The sequence below is a fragment of the Zingiber officinale genome, chromosome 5B (assembly GCF_018446385.1).
Source record: "Zingiber officinale cultivar Zhangliang chromosome 5B, Zo_v1.1, whole genome shotgun sequence".
Taxonomy (NCBI): domain Eukaryota; kingdom Viridiplantae; phylum Streptophyta; class Magnoliopsida; order Zingiberales; family Zingiberaceae; genus Zingiber; species Zingiber officinale.
Genome location: NC_055995.1, coordinates 66,214,183 through 66,234,347, shown reverse-complemented (window position 1 = coordinate 66,234,347; position 20,165 = coordinate 66,214,183). Strand labels below are relative to the sequence as shown.

Below are 20,165 nucleotides of genomic sequence, written 5' to 3'. Positions count from 1 at the left end.
GCCGTTGCGCCGCAACCGCCAGTTTTCTCACCGCTTCTTCGCAGTATAAAAGGATCAAGGGCATCTTCCGTGCGACAACTCTTCTTCCTCCTTGCTGTTGCTAAGTGCTGCTGTGCTTGAGTTTTGTTGAGCTCGTCCAAACTGCTGTTAGAGTTTTTGAAGCTGCTGCTTCATCCGGACTCCAGTCGACGAGAAAGCAAGATTGGTAGAGTGCTTGTGTATTCTTATTGTATTTCTTGCTTACTCTTTGTTCTTGTACTCTTTGTTTGCTGTTGCAAACGTTTGTGGCGAGGTTTCTCCACCCACAAGGAGTATATTGTATTAGCCGGTTCTCCGGGGACTCATCCACCGACGGATTGACTGGACTCGTCCACCTTACGGACACGCCGAGGAGTAGGAGCCCTAATCTCCGAACCTCGTTACATCCTCGTGTTAAGGTTTGGTTTTCTTCTCTTTCGTTTCTTTGTATTTTCCGCTGCGCTAACGAATTGTAGGAAGAAACGCGAGAGATTTGGGGTCGGCTATTCACACCCCCTCTCTAGCCGTACGAAGGATCCTAACAGAGGTCTGGGGTTCGAATCTCGATAAAGCCGAGATAAGTTCCTCTTATATGTGCTAGTCACTATTTCAAAGGCTAATAGTCGTCCATAATTTATCTCCTTCGTATTGACCTTGAAACAAATTGACAGAGACGTTGGGATGAGCATATTCATCTTTGTCACCATGTTAATATTTATTAATAAATTTAAATTTATATGAACGTCTTTGTTCATCTCTATGGCCTCCATCTAACTAACGTCATGCACGTCATCAACAATCAACCATCCTACAATTATTGTCTTTAGTTCCCTCGATCGGATCCATATTTTCCTCTTCAAACTCTTTATTGCTACTCCAAACTTCATTGTGATCTCCAATCGCTTCATGCTCTCATATCCCCTTGTTATCTTCGACCTCCTTTTAGCCATTATTTTCACATTGCATTAAAAGAGCTCTTCTTCTCCATCAAGATCTCCGAACCCTGTCACCTAAACTTGTACTACACTTCTTGTAGTGTCCTTTTCCAAGGCAATCCAATCGTATTCTAGCCTTGTAAGCTCCTCTCAGTTAATAATGCACTCATGACTCCTTTACACTGACGTACGTCCTCCGGTCATCATCTCTCAGATTTCTCATCTTCAAATCCTTTATCCTCAAGCAAATTGTTTTTCCCACCTTCCGACACGTCCCCTGGTCCCACTATAAAATTTAATTATATTTACAGTTATGTTATACTTTTTTTAATTGATTTTTTTGTTAACAATTAAAAAAACAAATATTTTTTTTTGTTTTCACACCCCAACATATATTTTTTTAAACATTTTTTTGACACATTTTTGTTTGAACTTTTTTTTGGCAGGCCTCAATATTTTTTTATTGGGTTTGTTTGTTTTTTTAAAAAAAACCAATAAAAAAATTCAAACAAAACTTTTTAAAAAAAAGTGAAATTTAAAGAGTATAACATATAATAAAAAATTATTAAAAACATAAAATTGATAAAAACAACTCGTTAACAAAAAAATCAATCAAATAAAAAGAAATAAAACTAAAATAAAAAACAAAACTTGGATAAGGAAATAAAGAAAAAGGGCATAGTGTAAATAATAAAATGAAACCGAAAAAGAGAATATGTGAGGATGGGAAAAACAGCTCTCTATCCTTATCTTGCACTCCATTTAGACACTTCTATTTTTTATTCAAAATATTTTTATTTATTTATCATGATTTTACTGAATTTAAGAAATTTTTATTTCACGTAGATAACTTTCATAATACACTTACCATATTTCTCATCTTCTTTACGTAGAATAATAATTTTATTATTATTTTACTCATTCAAAAATCAATATTCTCAATTTATACTATTAAATTTAACTCAAAATCTTTTAAATCAAAATTACTATATTTTTTAATTTTCTTTAATATATATTCATGCTCTTAGTTCTAAATCCAACCACGTAAATTTAAAATAGTGAATTTTTAAATTTGTGGAAAAAAAATATAAATTTAGATTTGTAATTATTTTGGAAAAGAAAGGAGGAGTAATTGAGAATTTATATATTTTAAAAATTATATATGTGAAATGAGAAATCCTGGGTTCAGTAAAATATAGAAAAATAATGACGGATTCACAATATGGTTTCATAGTCTAATACATAAAAAAGGCAGAAGTACTCTAAAATTACCTCTATTAATGTGAAAAAAAATATTTAGAGAAATAAATAAAAAAAGAATTTAAATTCCAATAGTGAATATTTTGAATATCAACCTATGAATAAATGCGTTCCAAATTTACCCAATAGATATATAAAAAGAATATTATCTTTAAAATTAATTAATCAAGATAGGCTTAAACATCTACATTATATATATATAAAAAACCAGAGTTGAATCTGAAGCTTTAAAGTTGAGCCACAAATCCTTCGTATTAATGATTATTTAAAAAATAGTCAAATAATTATTAGAATAAATTATTTCCTTTCCTTAAGTCAATGAAATGTCCACGTGTTGGTTTTTTATGTAATCCAGGCCCATTTTGGTGGAGGCACAAATCTCTTTTTCTACCCCATTTATCTTTTATTGAATTAGGAAAAGAAATTAAGTAGCATATGCTTTTGGCATATACCTCACGTGGCCACTTGAGGTTGATGGCCTAACCTCTCTCAAGAGTAATGGTCAATTTGTTTCTATATTGTAAATATATTTGCACATTTTTGCCATGGGAATTGTAAGGAAGGTTCCCTTACAACAAAAATATATTTTTATAATGAAATTGAGGATTTACCTCAAGTAGTACAATATATTGTGTCATCACAAGGTATTTATTTAGGAAATTTTTTATTCATCAAATGAATTTTAAATCAAAAGATATAATTAAATTTGTAGTTCAGATCCTCTATCCTTATTTTTTTTTGTCCCCATGTCTCATTATCGATTGGACGAATCAGATTAAATCTCAAGGTATCATGACATCTTTAAAATATGTGCAATATCCTCATGATGTGTAAAACATCCTTGAAATTTAATTAGATCCGTCCGATCGACAATAAGACACTGAGATAAAGAAAAATAGAGACAGAGGATCTGAACGGTTAAATTCGTGTCCCTCAATTCAAATATAATTTTATTTATTTGTTTTAAAATAATTTAATTTGTTAAATAAATAATTTTTATTACCAAAAGTTATGACCAAACAATTCTCACCCAACAAAAATGGTTGCGGGGTGATAAAGTGAAGTAGTTTCATTTTATTTATATATTTTTTTTAGTTTTAGAATATTGATTTATTATTTTTAGTTGATTCTTTTTTTAGTTTTTTAGTGGTTGAAAGATTATGTCCGTCTCTGATTATTTTCTTTATATATATATATATATATATATATATATATATATATATATATATATATATATATATATAGATGAGTTAAATTATTTTTAAAAATGTACGAAGAATTCTTGTAATCAATTTTATGGTATCAGATATTCAGGTTTAAAATCAGAGAAGATGTATAGCGGGTGAGATGAATAATGTACTGATAGTAGAAAATACAAAGTTGATAGTTAACCTATCATCTCATTAAAAGGCACAAAGAGAAAAAAAAAAAAAAAACATCATCAAACAGATCAGGAATGGGTCCCTGACATAGTCACTTCGATACTCAAATTAATTTTGAGGTTCAATCCAAGTAATTATGAAAACCATGATGATGAACAATAAAAAACATTAGAGAACTTACTTGCGTGCGGAGAAAAGATCTCTTATATAGTATCTTTTCCCTTGGTCCATGTAACAAGGCATCTTATTATAATAATATAACCCCTAATGTAATCTCTCTTACCCTATGCCTAAAAGGTATTTGCTAGTCCCATCCTAGGGATGGTAGAGATGTATCTAGTATAAGTTAGAAAGATATACTTCAAAGATTTTCTAACAAATTTCTATGTGACATTAATGAGCAAATTAACTGATAGGCCAAATAGATTAATAGACCTTTAGTTGATATCTTTTAGTAGTGAACACGTGTCGCTTAAGAGAAAGTCTTGTAAGTCCGTAAATGAAGAATTTGAACCTGGATGGGCCTCCAAGGGGGTTTGAGGCCCTAATAGACCCCAGTGATATTCCTTCAGTGGAGTCAACTTTGTTAGAGTTTGATTGAACCTGGTGTATTACCAGATTCGATCAACTTCACAATGCTGAGCATTCATGAGGTCTTCATCGGGAGGTAGGACTTTTAGTAAACTTAGAGAAATGTTTGATGACTCAACTACTCGGTAAGTCTTAGTCACTTGAAGGCTCAGGGAATTTGTTCCACGCTATGTCCGATCGGTTCTGGAGAACTATATCCCTTACATGTCATATCGAAACCATCTGATCGATGCTGTAGAGGGAACCACCTCGTATGCTCATTAAAAAACTTGGGACGATTGGTTATTCAAGCTGGGTTTTGTGACCTCCACCAATCTCTGGTTGGTACTATCCACTCGGATTTTGAGGTCCACACTTTACACCTCCTGAGAATTTATCTCGTCCCACTAGTCAGAATTCAGGAACCATGTTGGAACTAGGATGTTTAAATTGACCTTCTTTAAACTCTGACCTCCATGTTAACTGATACTCTTACCTTTAACCTTCATGGCTCTATCTTATTTATCGTATCGAGATCTATTTGCTTAAAAATTCTTTTCGTATTTATTTTAGATTGCTATTCTTAAAATAATGAGTTTTGAGACTTGCTTGGATAACGTTCAAACCATTCAATTCCTTTTCGAGAAGGGTCTACACTCATATCATAATCACAAGTTGGATGATAAGATTTTTCTTTAATTGTCACAATCTATCTTGTTGGTAATTAGAGGAAGAGGAAAACTTAGTTACATCACTGATGAGGTTGGATATCCAAACACAAAGGAACCAATTTATCCAAATTAATTAGAAACTTAATAACTCTTGTGTCATGACTAATTAATTTAATAGAGCTACATATTAATCATATCTATTTATTCCTCTGAACTGCCAAAGCAATTTGGAATGTGATTCATTGACGAATTTTAAGTTGAAATTCTTCGGTGAAACCTTTGCAGAAGTGTGAATTAAAATAAGCAAATGTCAAGTCATGCTTAGGATGCGTTTGATTTCAATTATTATATATAATTTTAGTTATATGATTATCAGATAATCACATAAAAAAGGTTATGAAAAATAAAACAAATAAAACTTAACCAAATATTATTTAGTTCAACGTAGATAATGCAACAAAAACTTATTTATTTGAAGATTTTAATAAATAATCTATTTTAATATTTTACTATATTATCTTAAGTTACAAAACTAATCATATATATTACTTTTTTTTCCATTTTTTTTATTTTTTTTACTTCTTTTAATTTTTTTCCCCCTCGTTTTTTTACTTTTCTAGGTTTCTGATTTTTATGAATTTTATTTGTTTTTTTATTTTATTATTATTTTTAAATTTTAAATTTTTTTACATTTTTTTATTTTTTTTACAAAAGTATAACTCCCTCTCATGTAAATCTTAGTATATGATTTCCTTTTGCATGGATCTTCTGGAAGAACTAAATGTTTTCCGCTGTACTTTTGCATGTTTAGCGTCCTAGTTCCTTATATATATCCCATATCTTACTTTCAATATAATTACTTTTATTTTTTCGGAGATCAGCTCTTTGTGCATTTTCTTTAACAGGAATCAAATTTGAAGAGAAAACAACGTTCGTGGTCGATCCTAACAGTAAACGAAGGCAAATGACACTAGCTGTGTGACCCTACACGACCATGTTAAAGAAGCATGGAGGAGGATGACTCTAGCTGTGTGAAGCCACACAATCGTATGACTTCACTAGAGAAGGAGCAATGCACGGTCGTGTGGACCCACACGGTCGTGTCACCCCACTAGCAACAACCAGAGCATGGCCGTGTGGATCCACATGGTCGTACAACATTTTCAGAGAGTAAGAACACTTTGGTTGTGTAACCCACACGGTCGTATAGCCCATCCAGACCCAATGTAGAGCACGGCCATGTGAACCCACATAGCCATGTCACCCTGGCTAAGAGCAAAAAGAAGGAGCCCGTGTGGAGGCCACACGGTGGTGTCATAGGTCGTACGGTGCCTGTGCCCTGCTTTATAAAAGGGGGTTTCTTCCCCTTTCTAGAGAAGGAAGGCTCTCCCTTTGGGGAGATTCATCTTGGTGCCAATTCTCGGCTTCTCCGACCTTCATCTGACAATCCGAAGCCATCTCCATCTCCGCATCGACTCCGGAAGCTCAGGATCAGATCCAAAGATCACTCAATGCCATTAAATAAGCATTTCTTCTCTTCTCTTCAATTAGGGATTTGAATGCTTGTGATCTTTATGTCTTTGGATCTCTATCTTAATACCATGGAGTAGATCCTTTGTTCTAGGATTAAGGGAGTAGTTGTGATGTGATTTGATGTAAGAACTCATGGATATGTCAATTTTCTATCTAAATGATATTAGCATATTTTGTATCTATTTGATCTTATGTGAATTCATGTGTTTGGACTCAATTATCATGTTTGATTGAATGCTTGTTTGTGCTTGTGGACCCCATTAGAGCCGTCAATTTGGGTTGGGTCCGTCGGGTTGGCCCGCCCCGTCAAACAATTTAAGCGGGTTAGGTTGAAATTTTATCAACCCAAGTCCGCCGTGGGCCGACCCGCCTAGGCCCGCGACCCGCGCGGGTTGGCCCGCGGGTTGAAAAACACATGTAAGATAAGTTTTAAGCCAATTTATTATCTTTCTGTGTTATAATTTTGAAATAAAAATAGTACTTTTCATCCAACATAAGTACTCGTTTGTGTTCATTTATATTTAAAATACATGTTTATGTATACATTTAATTGTAGAAAACTTTTTCGAAGTAAAATGTTGAAGATATGAAATATTTTTAAATTTTTTTAAAAATTTTTGATGGGCCCGCGGGTTGGCCCGCCAAACCCGCAACCCGCCTTAGAATGGGTTGGGTTGGAAATTTCCCAGCCCGCCCCGCCCCGCCAAATGGTTAGCCCGCCACGGGCCGACCCTTCCCGCCACGGGTTGGCCCGTCTGACAGCTCTAGACCCCATAGAGGGATGTCCTAGATCATATTGCCGAGGGACGCTAGTGATAGGCAGATCTCGCTAACGGACATCTAAGATGTCATCTTAAAAGGTGAAGAAAGTCTCTACAAGGAAGTGAGATGGTTAAATGCAATTATCACCTTAATCTCTATGTACATTGAATAGTGTATGTGTTTCTGTATTGTATGACCGAGGGGTGCTAGTGACAAGCATATCCCGCTAACGAACTTCATAGGAATTGTTAGAGTGTATACTAAAAGCTTAGCTTTTGTAAACATTTATTTTTGAAATAAAAGAATCACATTGGTCAAATATCTACATTTTATTTGTTAAGTGCAGTTGTTCAATTAATTTATATTGTAGATAACATGGTGTGTGGTATCACACATAGAAGATCATGTTATCAGTTCTTTATAAATTATAAACAGTTGCTCACGACTAAGATGGAAAGGAACAAACCATTGGAATAATCATAGTGTAATTATGTATTAGTTTATCTTGACTAATAAATTACCCTAGTACACTCTAAATGTATTGAGTAGCACCATTTTAGATAAGTTCTTTTTATACTGACTTAATAAAAGAACTAGATCTTAGTTATTATGGAAGTATGTGCTCTTAATCCTAATATAATAACAAGCATATATATTTAGTATTTATTTCTTTAACTTATCAAAGGGTGAGATTTAGCTTGATAAATCAATAGGCTTGATAAGTTGGGAAATGATATTACTTATAGTGTGTGTTGTTGATTATAGAAGGAAACTGTGTCTTAGTAATCTAAGTTGAGAATGTCTCCAAGAGAAGCTCATAAGAATTGTCATGTTAAACCCTACAGGTGGACTTAGTCCAACATGACAATAAGGTTGAGTGGTACTACTCTTGGAGCTAGATATTAATTAAGTGAGTTGTCAGTAACTTACTTAATTAGTGAACATTCGTTATCTTAAACACAGGGAGATTAACATACTCATATATGAAGGAGCTCATAATGTAATTTGAGATTGGTGCGGTAGTGCAATAATAACTCTCTAGTGGAATGAGTTATTATTGATAAATTTGAGTTGTGTGTTTGGGGCGAACACGGGATACTCAAGCTCATCGGAAGGCCAAAACTAATTTCTCCTCTAGGTCCCTGTCGTAGCCTCATTAAAGCCTCAAGTCCACCCATATAAAGCCCTTCTTGGTGTCCAAGAAGAGGCCGACCCAAGGCTTGGTGACCAAGCCAAAGGGGCCAGCCAATCTCCTTCACAAAGGGGCCGACCCTTTGCTTGGTGTCCAAGCAAAGAGGGGCCGGCCATAATATGTCAAATTAGGAGGGGTGTTTTGAATTTTTAAATTCTTCTCTTTGTAGAAAACTACAAGTTTTAAAAGAGAGATTTTAAAATATAAAACTTTCCTTATTTGAATTAGGCCACATGATTTAAAAGAAAATTTAAAAGTTTTAAAACTTTCCTTTTTTAACCGTCCTCATGGTTTTTAGAAAAAAGGAAGAGAAGTTTTAAAATAACCATGTTAAAAAAGGAAATTTTAGAAGAGAAGTTTTAAATTTTAAAACTTGGTTTTAATTTTTAAAATTTTCCTTTTTAACATCCACAATAGGTAAGAGGATTTCTTCTTTTATAAAATTTTTAAAAAAATATTTCTTTCCTTTTTAAGGGGCCGACCACCCTTGCTTGGTGCCCAAGCAAGGTGCCGGCCAAATTAAATCATCATCCAATCTATGATTGATGATTGATTCAATCAAGAGGAAAGAAAAGGAAAAATAAAAGGAGAAAAGGAAAAACAAGAGGAAGATTTTATTTTTGTAAAAAGTCTTTACTTATTTGCCTTGGGCAAGTAATATAAAAGAAGGGGAGAGGAGGCCTCAATAATTAACAATTCTTATTCTCTTATTGGTGATCTCCATAGTGGCCGACTATCTCCCTATTCTCTTTCCCCTTGCTCTCTTTGGTTCTTTTGTGGTGATGGTGGCCGAAACTTAGAGAAGGAGGAGAAGCTCTTTGGGTAGTGTTCATCTTGGAGGATCGTCGCCCACACGACGTCCAAGAGAAGGCGAGGAATACGACAGAAGATCTCAAGGTTATTAGCTTACGAAGAAAAGGTATAACTAGTAATTTTCTTCCGCATCGTGCTAGTTATTTTTATTTGTAAGAATTCCAAATATAAGAGGTATTAGATTCAAGTTTTTCAAATTTGTAATTCGTATTTGTGTTTTTTTTTTCGAATTTATGATTCGATTGTTCTTTTTGATTAAACCTAATATTATTTTAGGAAATTAAATATTTAATTTCGTTAAAAGGTTTTGTCGAGGCAGTGGTGGATGCTCCCATACCCAAGAAGGTCATGTGCCTCGCCATGTTTGTCCTGAGAACCGATTTTCAAAATAGATATTTAATTGAATTTGTAATATAGGTTGATTTGAATCAATAGTGTTAAGTTCCGCTTGCGATCCAAGTCTTAACCATTAAGAACAGATAATTTAAATTTGGAATCAATAATGTTAAGTTCCGTTTGTGATTCCTAATTTAACTTCTAAAGAACACAATAGGTTGTTTATGAAAGGTTCGACACTTGTACAAAATTTTTGTACAGTGGAACCAGTACGATCTTCCTAGGACCAACCAACAAGGAATCATACCTATTTGATTGCTAGTGATGTCGATCTAAGTCCCTTGTTGGTTGCCCTCTGCAGGGGAGAACCGGCTACTTCCTACAAATGCATGTGAATTGAGGATGTGAATTGGTGAACCATATTACATTGATGAATATCACAATGAACCGCCTCTTTTTCTTTTTTGGGTTTCAGGAGGTGTTTTGCTCGCCATTGATATGTGTGAATGTTCTTCAGGCAGGATCACAGTCTTGTTACGGTAATTAGTACTGACAATAAAGGGAGGACCTGTCAGACCCTATGGTACTCAGTCGAGGCAATAGGTACTTCCTCAAGAGTCAAATTTGTAGGCCGGAGTCTTTGTAGAACCCATTGCATTGCTTGATCAACCAATTCTTGATACTCTTCTCTGGCCATGATGATAGCATCACCACGAACTACGTCTCCTACAAGGCTAGGATCCTAGATACACTACAAAAAAACAGTCTATTAGGGACGACGGTTTGCAACGAATTTAAAATTTGTTCCAAACTTTCCAACAAAATTTGCAACAAAATAATAAATTGTTCTAAATTAGCAACAAATTTACCAACAAAATAAATTCGTTGCAAATTAGAAACAAAAGATAATTTGTCGCTAATTTTGTTGCAAGTTAACAACAAAAAATAAAATTTGTTGCAAATTTTCCAACGAATATTTAGTTCGTTGCAAATTTTGCAACGAATATTTTGTTCGTTGCAAATTTCTGCAACGAATATTTTATTCGTTGCAAATTTTTGCAATGAATAGTATATCCGTCGCAAATATAGCAACGAAACTATTATTTGTTGGAAATTCCCGACAAATATATAATTCATCGCAAGTTTATAGCAAAAATTTGAGGGTAGAGTTTCCAACAAATCTTAAATTCGTTGGAAATGTTTCCAACAAAAAGGCAGATTCGTTGGAAATGTTTCCAACAAATCTTCTAATTCATTGGAGATTTCCAACAAATTTAGGATTCGTTGGAAACATTTCCAACGAATCTGCCAATTCGTTGGAAACATTTCCAACGAATCTGCCAATTCGTTGGAAATTTCCAACGAATCGTCCAACGAATTGCAGATTCGTTGGAAAGTATGCTATGATTTAAAAACACGTTTGACCGACCTAGAGACCTCGGAATCGGATGAAACAAGTTCCTATATGCTCCTCTTGGTCTCCTGATTCTATAGATGTCCTCAAATATTTTTTTTGAATTAAGATAAATTTTTTACATCAAGGTCAATTGGATGAATTTGAATTTGATCATAAATGTGTTAGTGTTTTAAATCAAAATGGAGTTTAGTTGAACTTGGTGGATTTAAAAAATGATTTTCGAGTGCTCAGAACGAGGAGAAATCAGTTTGTTGGGGAGCGTAAGGTTCTCGTGTTTATATCCATGAATTAAAAATAATTACGGAGCTAATTTATTTTGATTTGTGAATTTTTAAACTTAAATTTAATTTTTCAAACACATTGGGAGTTGAAAAAATAAAAGAAAAAAAATATAAAGTAAAAAAAATATTTGAGGGCACATATGAAGTCAGGATAAATAAAGGAGCACACAGGAACTGGTTTCATCCAATTCGGAGGTCTCTAGGTCGGTCAACCGTGATTTTAAGAATAGGAAGGGTTTCCAACGAATCAGAAATTCGTTGGAGATTTCCAACAAAATGGCAGATTTGTTGGAAATGTTTCCAACGAATCTGCCAATTCGTTGGATATTTCCAACGAATCGCAGATTCGTTGGAAAGTATGCTATGATTTAAAAACCCATTTGACCGACCTAGAGACCTCGGAATCGGATGAAACACGTTCCTATGTGCTCCTCTTGGTCTCCTGATTCTATAGATGACCTCAAATATTTTTTTTGAATTAAGATAAATTTTTACATCAAGGTTAATTGGATGAATTCGAATTTGATCATGAATGTATTAGTGTTTTAAATCAAAATGGAGTTTAGTTGAACTTGGTGGATTTAAAAAATGATGTTCGAGTGCTCAGAACGAGAGGAAATCAGTTTGTTAGGGAGCATAAGGTTCTCGTGATTATATCCATGAATTAAAAATAATTACGGAGCTAATTTATTTTGATTTGTAAATTTTTAAACTTAAATTTAATTTTTCAAACACATTGGGGGTTGAAAAAATAAAATAAAAAATATATAAAGTAAAAAAAATATTTGAGGGCACATATGAAGTTAGGATAAATAGAGGAGCACACGGGAACTGGTTTCATCCAATTCGGAGGTCTCTAGGTCGGTCAACTGTGATTTTAAGAATATGAAGGGTTTCCAACGAATCTGAAATTCGTTGGAGATTTCCAACAAAATGGCAGATTCGTTGGAAACGTTTCCAACGAATCGCAGATTCGTTGTAAATTTCCAACGAATAATATTCGTTGGAAATGATTTAAAAACCCATTTGACCGACCTAGAGACCTCGGAATCGGATGAAACAAGTTCCTATGTACTCCTCTTGGTCTCCTGATTCTATAGATGACCTCAAATATTTTTTTTGAATTAAGATAAATTTTTTACATCAAGGTCAATTGGATGAATTCGAATTTGATCATGAATGTGTTAGTGTTTTAAATCAAAATGGAGTTTAGTTGAACTTGGTGGATTTAAAAAATGATGTTCGAGTGCTCAGAACGAGAGGAAATCAGTTTGTTGGGGAGCGTAAGGTTCTCGTGATTATATCCATGAATTAAAAATAATTACGGAGCTAATTTATTTTGATTTGTGAATTTTTAAACTTAAATTTAATTTTTCAAACACATTGGGGGTTGAAAAAATAAAAGAAAAAGTATATAAAGTAAAAAAAATATTTGAGGGCACATATGAAGTCAGGATAAATAGAGGAGCACACAGGAACCGATTTCATCCAATTCGGAGGTCTCTAGGTCGGTTAACCGTGATTTTAAGAATAGGAAGGGTTTCCAACGAATCTGAAATTCGTTGGAGATTTCCAACAAAATGGAAGATTCGTTGGAAACGTTTCCAACGAATCTGCCAATTCGTTGGAAATTTCCAACGAATCGCAGATTCGTTGGAAAGTGTGCTATGATTTAAAAACCCATTTGACCGACCTAGAGACATCGGAATCGGATGAAACAAGTTCCTATGTGCTCCTCTTGGTCTCTTGATTCTATAGATGACTTCAAATATTTTTTTTTAATTAAGATAAATTTTTTACATCAAGGTCAATTGGATGAATTCGAATTTGATCATGAATGTGTTAGTGTTTTAAATCAAAATGGAGTTTAGTTGAACTTGGTGGATTTAAAAAATGATGTTTGAGTGCTCAGAACGAGAGGAAATCAGTTTCTTGGGGGGCGTAAGGTTCTCGTGATTATATCCATGAATTAAAAATAATTACGGAGCTAATTTATTTTGATTTGTGAATTTTTAAACTTAAATTTAATTTTTCAAACACATTGGGGGTTGAAAAAATAAAAGAAAAAATATATAAAGTAAAAAAAATATTTGAGGGCACATATGAAGTCAGGATAAATAGAGGAGCACACAGGAACCGGTTTCATCCAATTCGGAGGTCTCTAGGTCGGTTAACCGTGATTTTAAGAATAGGAAGGGTTTCCAACGAATCTGAAATTCGTTGGAGATTTCCAACAAAATGGCAGATTCGTTGGAAACGTTTCCAACGAATCTGCCAATTCGTTGGAAATTTTCAACGAATCGCAAATTCGTTGGAAAGTATGCTATGATTTAAAAACCCATTTGACCGACCTAGAGACCTCGGAATCGGATGAAACAAGTTTCTATGTGCTTCTCTTGGTCTCCTGATTCTATAGATGACCTCAAATATTTTTTTTGAATTAAGATAAATTTTTTACATCAAGGTCAATTGGATGAATTCGAATTTGATCATGAATGTGTTAGTGTTTTAAATCAAAATGGAGTTTAGTTGAACTTGGTGGATTTAATAAATGATGTTCGAGTGCTCAGAACGAGAGGAAATCAGTTTGTTGGGGAGCGTAAGGTTCTCGTGATTATATCCATGAATTAAAAATAATTACGGAGCTAATTTATTTTGATTTGTGAATTTTTAAACTTAAATTTAATTTTTCAAACACATTCGGGGTTGAAAAAATAAAAGAAAAAGTATATAAAGTAAAAAAAAATATTTGAGGGCACATATGAAGTCAGGATAAATAGAGGAGCACACAGGAACCGGTTTCATCCAATTCGGAGGTCTCTAGGTCGGTTAACCGTGATTTTAAGAATAGGAAGGGTTTCCAACGAATCTGAAATTCGTTGGAGATTTCCAACAAAATGGAAGATTCGTTTGAAACGTTTCCAACGAATCTGCCAATTCGTTGGAAATTTCCAACGAATCGCAGATTCGTTTGAAAGTGTGCTATGATTTAAAAACCCATTTGACCGACCTAGAGACATCGGAATCGGATGAAACAAGTTCCTATGTGCTCCTCTTGGTCTCCTGATTCTATAGATGACTTCAAATATTTTTTTTGAATTAAGATAAATTTTTTACATCAAGGTCAATTGGATGAATTCGAATTTGATCATGAATGTGTTAGTGTTTTAAATCAAAATGGAGTTTAGTTGAACTTGGTGGATTTAAAAAATGATGTTCGAGTGCTCAGAACGAGAGGAAATCAGTTTGTTGGGGTGCATAAGGTTCTCGTGATTATATCCATGAATTAAAAATAATTACGGAGCTAATTTATTTTGATTTGTGAATTTTTAAACTTAAATTTAATTTTTCAAACACATTGGGGGTTGAAAAAATAAAAGAAAAAATATATAAATAAAAAAAATATTTGAGGGCACATATGAAGTCAGGATAAATAGAGGAGCACACAGGAACCGGTTTCATCCAATTCGGAGGTCTCTAGGTCGGTTAACCGTGATTTTAAGAATAGGAAGGGTTTCCAACGAATCTGAAATTCGTTGGAGATTTCCAACAAAATGGCAGATTCGTTGGAAACATTTCCAAAGAATCTGCCAATTCGTTGGAAATTTCCAACGAATTGCAGATTTGTTGGAAAGCATGCTATGATTTAAAAACCCATTTGACTGACCTAGAGACCTCGGAATCGGATGAAACAAGTTCCTATGTGCTCCACTTGGTCTCCTGATTCTATAGATGACCTCAAATATTTTTTTTGAATTAAGATAAATTTTTTACATCAAGGTCAATTGGATGAATTCGAATTTGATCATGAATGTGTTAGTGTTTTAAATCAAAATGGAGTTTAGTTGAACTTGTTGGATTTAAAAAATGATGTTCGAGTGCTCAGAACGAGAGGAAATCAGTTTGTTGGGGAGCGTAAGGTTCTCGTGATTATATCCATGAATTAAAAATAATTACGGAGCTAATTTATTTTGATTTGTGAATTTTTAAACTTAAATTTAATTTTTCCAACACATTGGGGGTTGAAAAAATAAAAGAAAAAATATATAAAGTAAAAAAAATATTTGAGGGCACATATGAAGTCAGGATAAATAGAGGAGCGCACAGGAATCGGTTTCATCCAATTCGGAGGTCTCTAGGTCGGTCAACCATGATTTTAAGAATAGGAAGGGTTTCCAACGAATCTGAAATTCGTTGGAGATTTCCAACAAAATGGCAGATTCGTTGGAAACATTTCCAACGAATCTGCCAATTCGTTGGAAATCTCCAACGAATTGTGGATTCGTTGTGAATATCCAACAAATAATATTTTTGATGGAAATTTGTTGGAAGATCCCTAATTACATATCCTTACCCGGCCCGATTTCTTCTCCTCACATCTTCTCTTGACCTAATTTTCCTTACGGCGGCTGCGGCAATTTTTTCACCTTCTCTGGACTGGTAAGCCACTCTCGTTCTAGCCCTTCTTTTTTTCCCGTTCTCCCGGCGTCTCCTTTTTTCCCGATCTCACGGCGTCGCCTGGCGGCTCGCGGCGTCGCCTGGCGGCTCGCGGTGTCGCGTGGCCGGTCGCTGTCGCGCCTTGCCAATCGCGCCATCATCTGGCCGCGAGCGGCCGCGCCTGGATGCGAGCGGCCGCTACTGGCCGCGAGCGGCCGCGCCTGGCCGCGACCTGCCTCGCCTGGCCGCGACTGGTGCCTGGTCGCGTGTGGCCGTGAGTGGCTGCGAACAGCGGCGAATGGCAGCTCACGGCGGTCCCTGGTAGCTCAAGGTGCCGTCTAGCCCCTCGCGCTGGCGCCTGGCCTTAGCGCCGCTGCCTGGCCGCTCTCGCAGCTTCCTGGTTGCTCTCAACGGCGCTGAGGTTGGCCACTAGCAGCATCCCTGTCCACTGTCGGCATAGGATGGCTGATGGTGGCCTCACTTAGCTGTTGTTTGGCGTTGGTGATCCCGCTGGCGGCGTAGGCTGGCCACTGGCGACTGATGCTGTCCGCCAGCTGCTGATAGCATTGGGTGACCTCTGTTTGTAAACCGACAGATCATTGTTTGATGTCAACTAGTTGTTCTCAATCTTGATTGGTCGTGGGCTGTCTGTGCGTTACAGTGGCACAACTGTCCGGGGGTCAATGCCTTGCCGTTGGGGCCAAGAATATATTTGATAATTTCTAGACTTTTTTATTTTATTGTAAATTTAATATTATTGTTTTTGCAGGTTTGGATTTGACGTGGCTGGGAGAGACTTTCGGTTTTATTTACCTTTGTTAGGTATATTTTTTTACACCTGATATTTTAATAATGATTGCATGCTTTTATTTTCCTATATTATATTTTATTTGTAGTTGTATGTGAGCTAAGTAATATTGACCATTAGTATTTGTGTTCTAGGAGTTTTTATTACTATATTTTATTTGAAACAGGCAACATGCAGAATGAAAGAAGTTGGATGTATAATAAAAATTTACCTGACCGTGGGGGTTTAACTGATGAGTTTATTACTGGGTTGAGACAGTTTTTAAATTTTGCATCTAGTAATGTTGAGTTTATGGATGGTAATCAGATACGATGTCCATGCAGAAAGTGTCATAATGGAAAATTTTTACCATCTAATAAAGTTTCAGAGCATCTTTGTAGATTTGGTTTTACTCCGAATTACTATAATTGGACATGTCATGGTGAATCATTCATATCTGATGAGGATTGTTATGGACACAACATACAAGTCTCTAGGGATCAAAGTTATTATAATCAATTAAATCCATATCAAAGAATGATATTTGATGCAGCGGCTCCGAATTTAATTCCTGAACCACATGGTGCCAGTTCTAGCTGCCCTCCAACAGTTAAGCAAATGTTTACAACATATGCATCACCATTAGAAGAGGTACAAGTGCCAGGTGTTGATGAAATTGTGAATAATGAAACATATCTTAAATTTCAGGAAGTGTTAAGTGCTGCAGATGAACCTTTATGGACTGGTTGTGACAAGCATACTAAATTATCATTCACCGCAAGACTGTTGAATATCAAGGCAGAGTCTAATTTGTCGGAAGATAATTTCAATAAGTTTGTTCAAGCTATTGAAGAAGCATTGCCCCAAGATAATATACTTCCTAATGATTTTTACAGTATGAAAAAACTTACGAAAGAATAAGGTCTTCCGGTGGAAAGAATTGACGTTTGCAGAGACGGTTGTATGCTAAATTGGGGAGATGATGCAGATGCAAATGTTTGTAGATTCTGTAATCAAGATAGGTACAAGATCTCTAGAAGGAGTCAACAACGACGTAAATCATACAGTCAGTTATTTTATTTGCCATTAACTCCTAGGTTACAAAGACTTTATGCATCAAAGACCACTGCTCAACACATGACTTGGCATGCAAATCATCGAACAGAGGAGGGATTAATGTGTCATCCATCAGATGCAGAGGCATGGAAAAATTTTGATAGAACATATCCTGAATTTGCGAAGGAGACTCGAAACATTCGGTTAGGTCTTTGTGCTGATGGTTTTGCTCCATTTAGTAAATCAGGAAGACAGTATTCTTGTTGGCCAGTTATATTAACTCCATATAATCTTCCACCTGGGATGTGCATGAAAACACCGTATATGTTTTTAACATTAGTTGTGCCTGGCCCGCAAAATCCAAAGAAGTTAATAGATGTTTATATGCAACCACTGATTGCAGAGCTAAAACAACTATGGGATGAAGGGTTTCCTACATATGACGTCCATACTAATCAGATGTTTGTTATGAAGGCTGCTCTTCTTTGGACCATTAATGACTTTCCAGCTTATGGAATGCTATCTGGTTGGAGTACTGCGGGAATCTTAGGTTGCCCAATATGTATGGAGAGATCAAAGTCGATCAGATTGAAATATGGAAGAAAGCCGAGTTAAGATCAAAGTCGATCTTAATTATTTAACGTTGTTTATTGTAATTTTATGATAGATTTGAAAATTCAGTAACTGTTGTTCGTGAGATTAATCAAATTGTGAATAACTTTTGGAAAGGAGACTCAATGTCATACTCAAGCACTCCAGCACCCACAAAAGAACTCTGGTGGTGCGAGTTTAAGGTATAGTTAATTTATTTTATATATAAAACAATTACGTTCATGTATAATCTATTTTTTTTTTCATTTCAGGGATTATTTAGTTGGGACCCTTATTTTGAGATGGAAGTTAAAAGAATTTTCAAAAAGAAATGTGGTGATCACATTCGGCATGTATTAAACCATGCCAAAAGTACTGGAAAAAAGCCTCCCTTTATCACGACGGACAATTGGGTTAGGATCTGCAATTTTTGGCAAACTGATGAGTGCAAAGAAAGGAGTTTGCGGAATAAAATAAATCAAGCTTATAATTCTGGAGACTCACGTGCAATATATGCAGGAGGATCTATAAATATCGAGGAGCATTCACGTAGATTGGTAAATTTTCAACTCTACAATTAGATTTTTAATATATTTGTTGTTATTATATTATTTCTAATCGTATTATTTTTAGTCTAGGGATTTGGGAAAAGAGCCCGATTTTATAGACACTTTCGTCCGCACTTTTCAAAAAAAAGACAAGACTTGGAGTGGAGATAGAGCTAGAATAATTAAGGTTTGATTTAATCTTTAATCATAATTTTAACTTAGATTTTATTACTTATCTATTTGCTCTAATTAAGGTTTTAATTTTTCATAGGAGAGATATGATGAGCTATCATTATCTCAAAGAAGTTCAGGTGATGGTGATAATATTGAGGGATCTGAGCCGTCTGTTACTAATAATTTAGATTTATGGTTAGAGGCCAGTGGGGGAGTCAAAGGGGGAAGGATAATAGGCATGAGTTCTATGAGTAGAATCCATAATGTTCCTCGAAGATCTTTATGTTCTTCTACCCGACCCGCAGTAACGGCACAGATTCATAGCTTAACTGAAGAGGTTGACAATTTGAAAGACATAATATCTCAAAGGGATCAGCAAATTTTAGAAATTCAAAAACAAAATTCACAAAGAGATCTAGATATGGTTGAAATGCGTAAACAGCAAGCCTTTCTTTTACAACAATTTCAACAATTTAGATCGGGTTCAAGCTATATTCCTCCTGGTATTGGTGATGATGCTAATGACGATGATGATGTCGATGATGATGCCGCCGATGATGTTGATGATGATGCATGAGTGTTTGTAATTAGAATTTTTGACTTCTTTTATTTTATCGCTTTTATAAATTCTTAATTTTTGTATTTTGATTAGTATTCTTATTTTTGTTTCAAACAGGGTTGGTAGGTGAAGATGATGGTGGTATTGATGTAAAAATATGTAAGTCTTTACCTATTTACTTTTGTGTTGGTTTATAAGATTTTCTTTTTCTTTGTTTATCTTTTGATGTAGGTAGAAGAAGGATTTGGACTGAGAAGGATCTCCATAAGATTATCTTCAACTCTATCTTTTTCATGTTCTTGTATGATATTGGAATTTGGATACTATGACATGTTTGTTATAACTTTATTGTAGTGTTTGGTTTAGGGTGTTAGTTGTAGTTGTATACTGTTGTTGTTTGTATTGTTGGATGATGATGTGTTGTATTGTTAGTTTTATGCTCTTAGTTTAGGTTGTATATGGAACAACATGTTTTAATGGTGCATGTGTTTGGGTTTATATTATTGATGTTTGAATTTATTTTGTTGTACACTAATATGTTTGTTGATTTATGATTTATATTTGTGTTATTGTGTTTAGTGGTGAATATGTTGAATCTGTTAATGTGTTTATAGTGCTGGATATGTTGAATCTGTTTAGTGTGTTATATATGTTGAATCTGTTTGAAAAAAATTGTAATAGGAAAAAATATTGAAATTAAATAGGGCTGGATATTTTTTTTTTATTTTTGGGACAAATTTTGCAACGAATTTAGATTCGTTGGAAATATCGTATTTTATCAGAATACTGCAACGAAAAATATAAATTCGTTGGAAATTTCCAACGAATCCATATTTTCGTTGG

The 20,165-nt window shown here is 34.8% G+C and overlaps 1 protein-coding gene and 2 long non-coding RNA genes across 4 annotated transcripts; all 3 read left to right on the top strand.

The window, feature by feature from the left end:
* Positions 1 to 15,536: 15,536 nt before the first annotated feature.
* On the top strand, positions 15,537 to 17,000 carry LOC121984469. Its single transcript, XR_006112911.1, has 3 exons — positions 15,537 to 15,610; positions 16,377 to 16,429; positions 16,582 to 17,000. It is a non-coding gene; the product is annotated as an uncharacterized LOC121984469 (long non-coding RNA).
* A 1,084-nt stretch (positions 17,001 to 18,084) lies between these two features.
* Positions 18,085 to 19,071, top strand: LOC121986691. The gene is made up of 5 exons (XM_042540643.1): positions 18,085 to 18,244; positions 18,314 to 18,598; positions 18,675 to 18,776; positions 18,861 to 18,999; positions 19,040 to 19,071. The coding sequence occupies exons 1-5, from the start codon at positions 18,188 to 18,190 to the stop codon at positions 19,069 to 19,071; spliced, it is 615 nt and encodes a 204-aa protein (XP_042396577.1). The 5' UTR covers positions 18,085 to 18,187.
* Positions 19,072 to 19,080: 9 nt separating this feature from the next.
* LOC121984468 lies at positions 19,081 to 19,670 on the top strand. Of its 2 annotated transcripts, none has more exons than XR_006112910.1 (3): positions 19,081 to 19,346; positions 19,440 to 19,471; positions 19,554 to 19,670. It is a non-coding gene; the product is annotated as an uncharacterized LOC121984468 (long non-coding RNA). The 2 variants fall into 2 exon arrangements; XR_006112909.1 differs by having other exon boundaries at positions 19,440 to 19,481.
* The last annotated feature ends 495 nt before the right edge of the window (positions 19,671 to 20,165 follow it).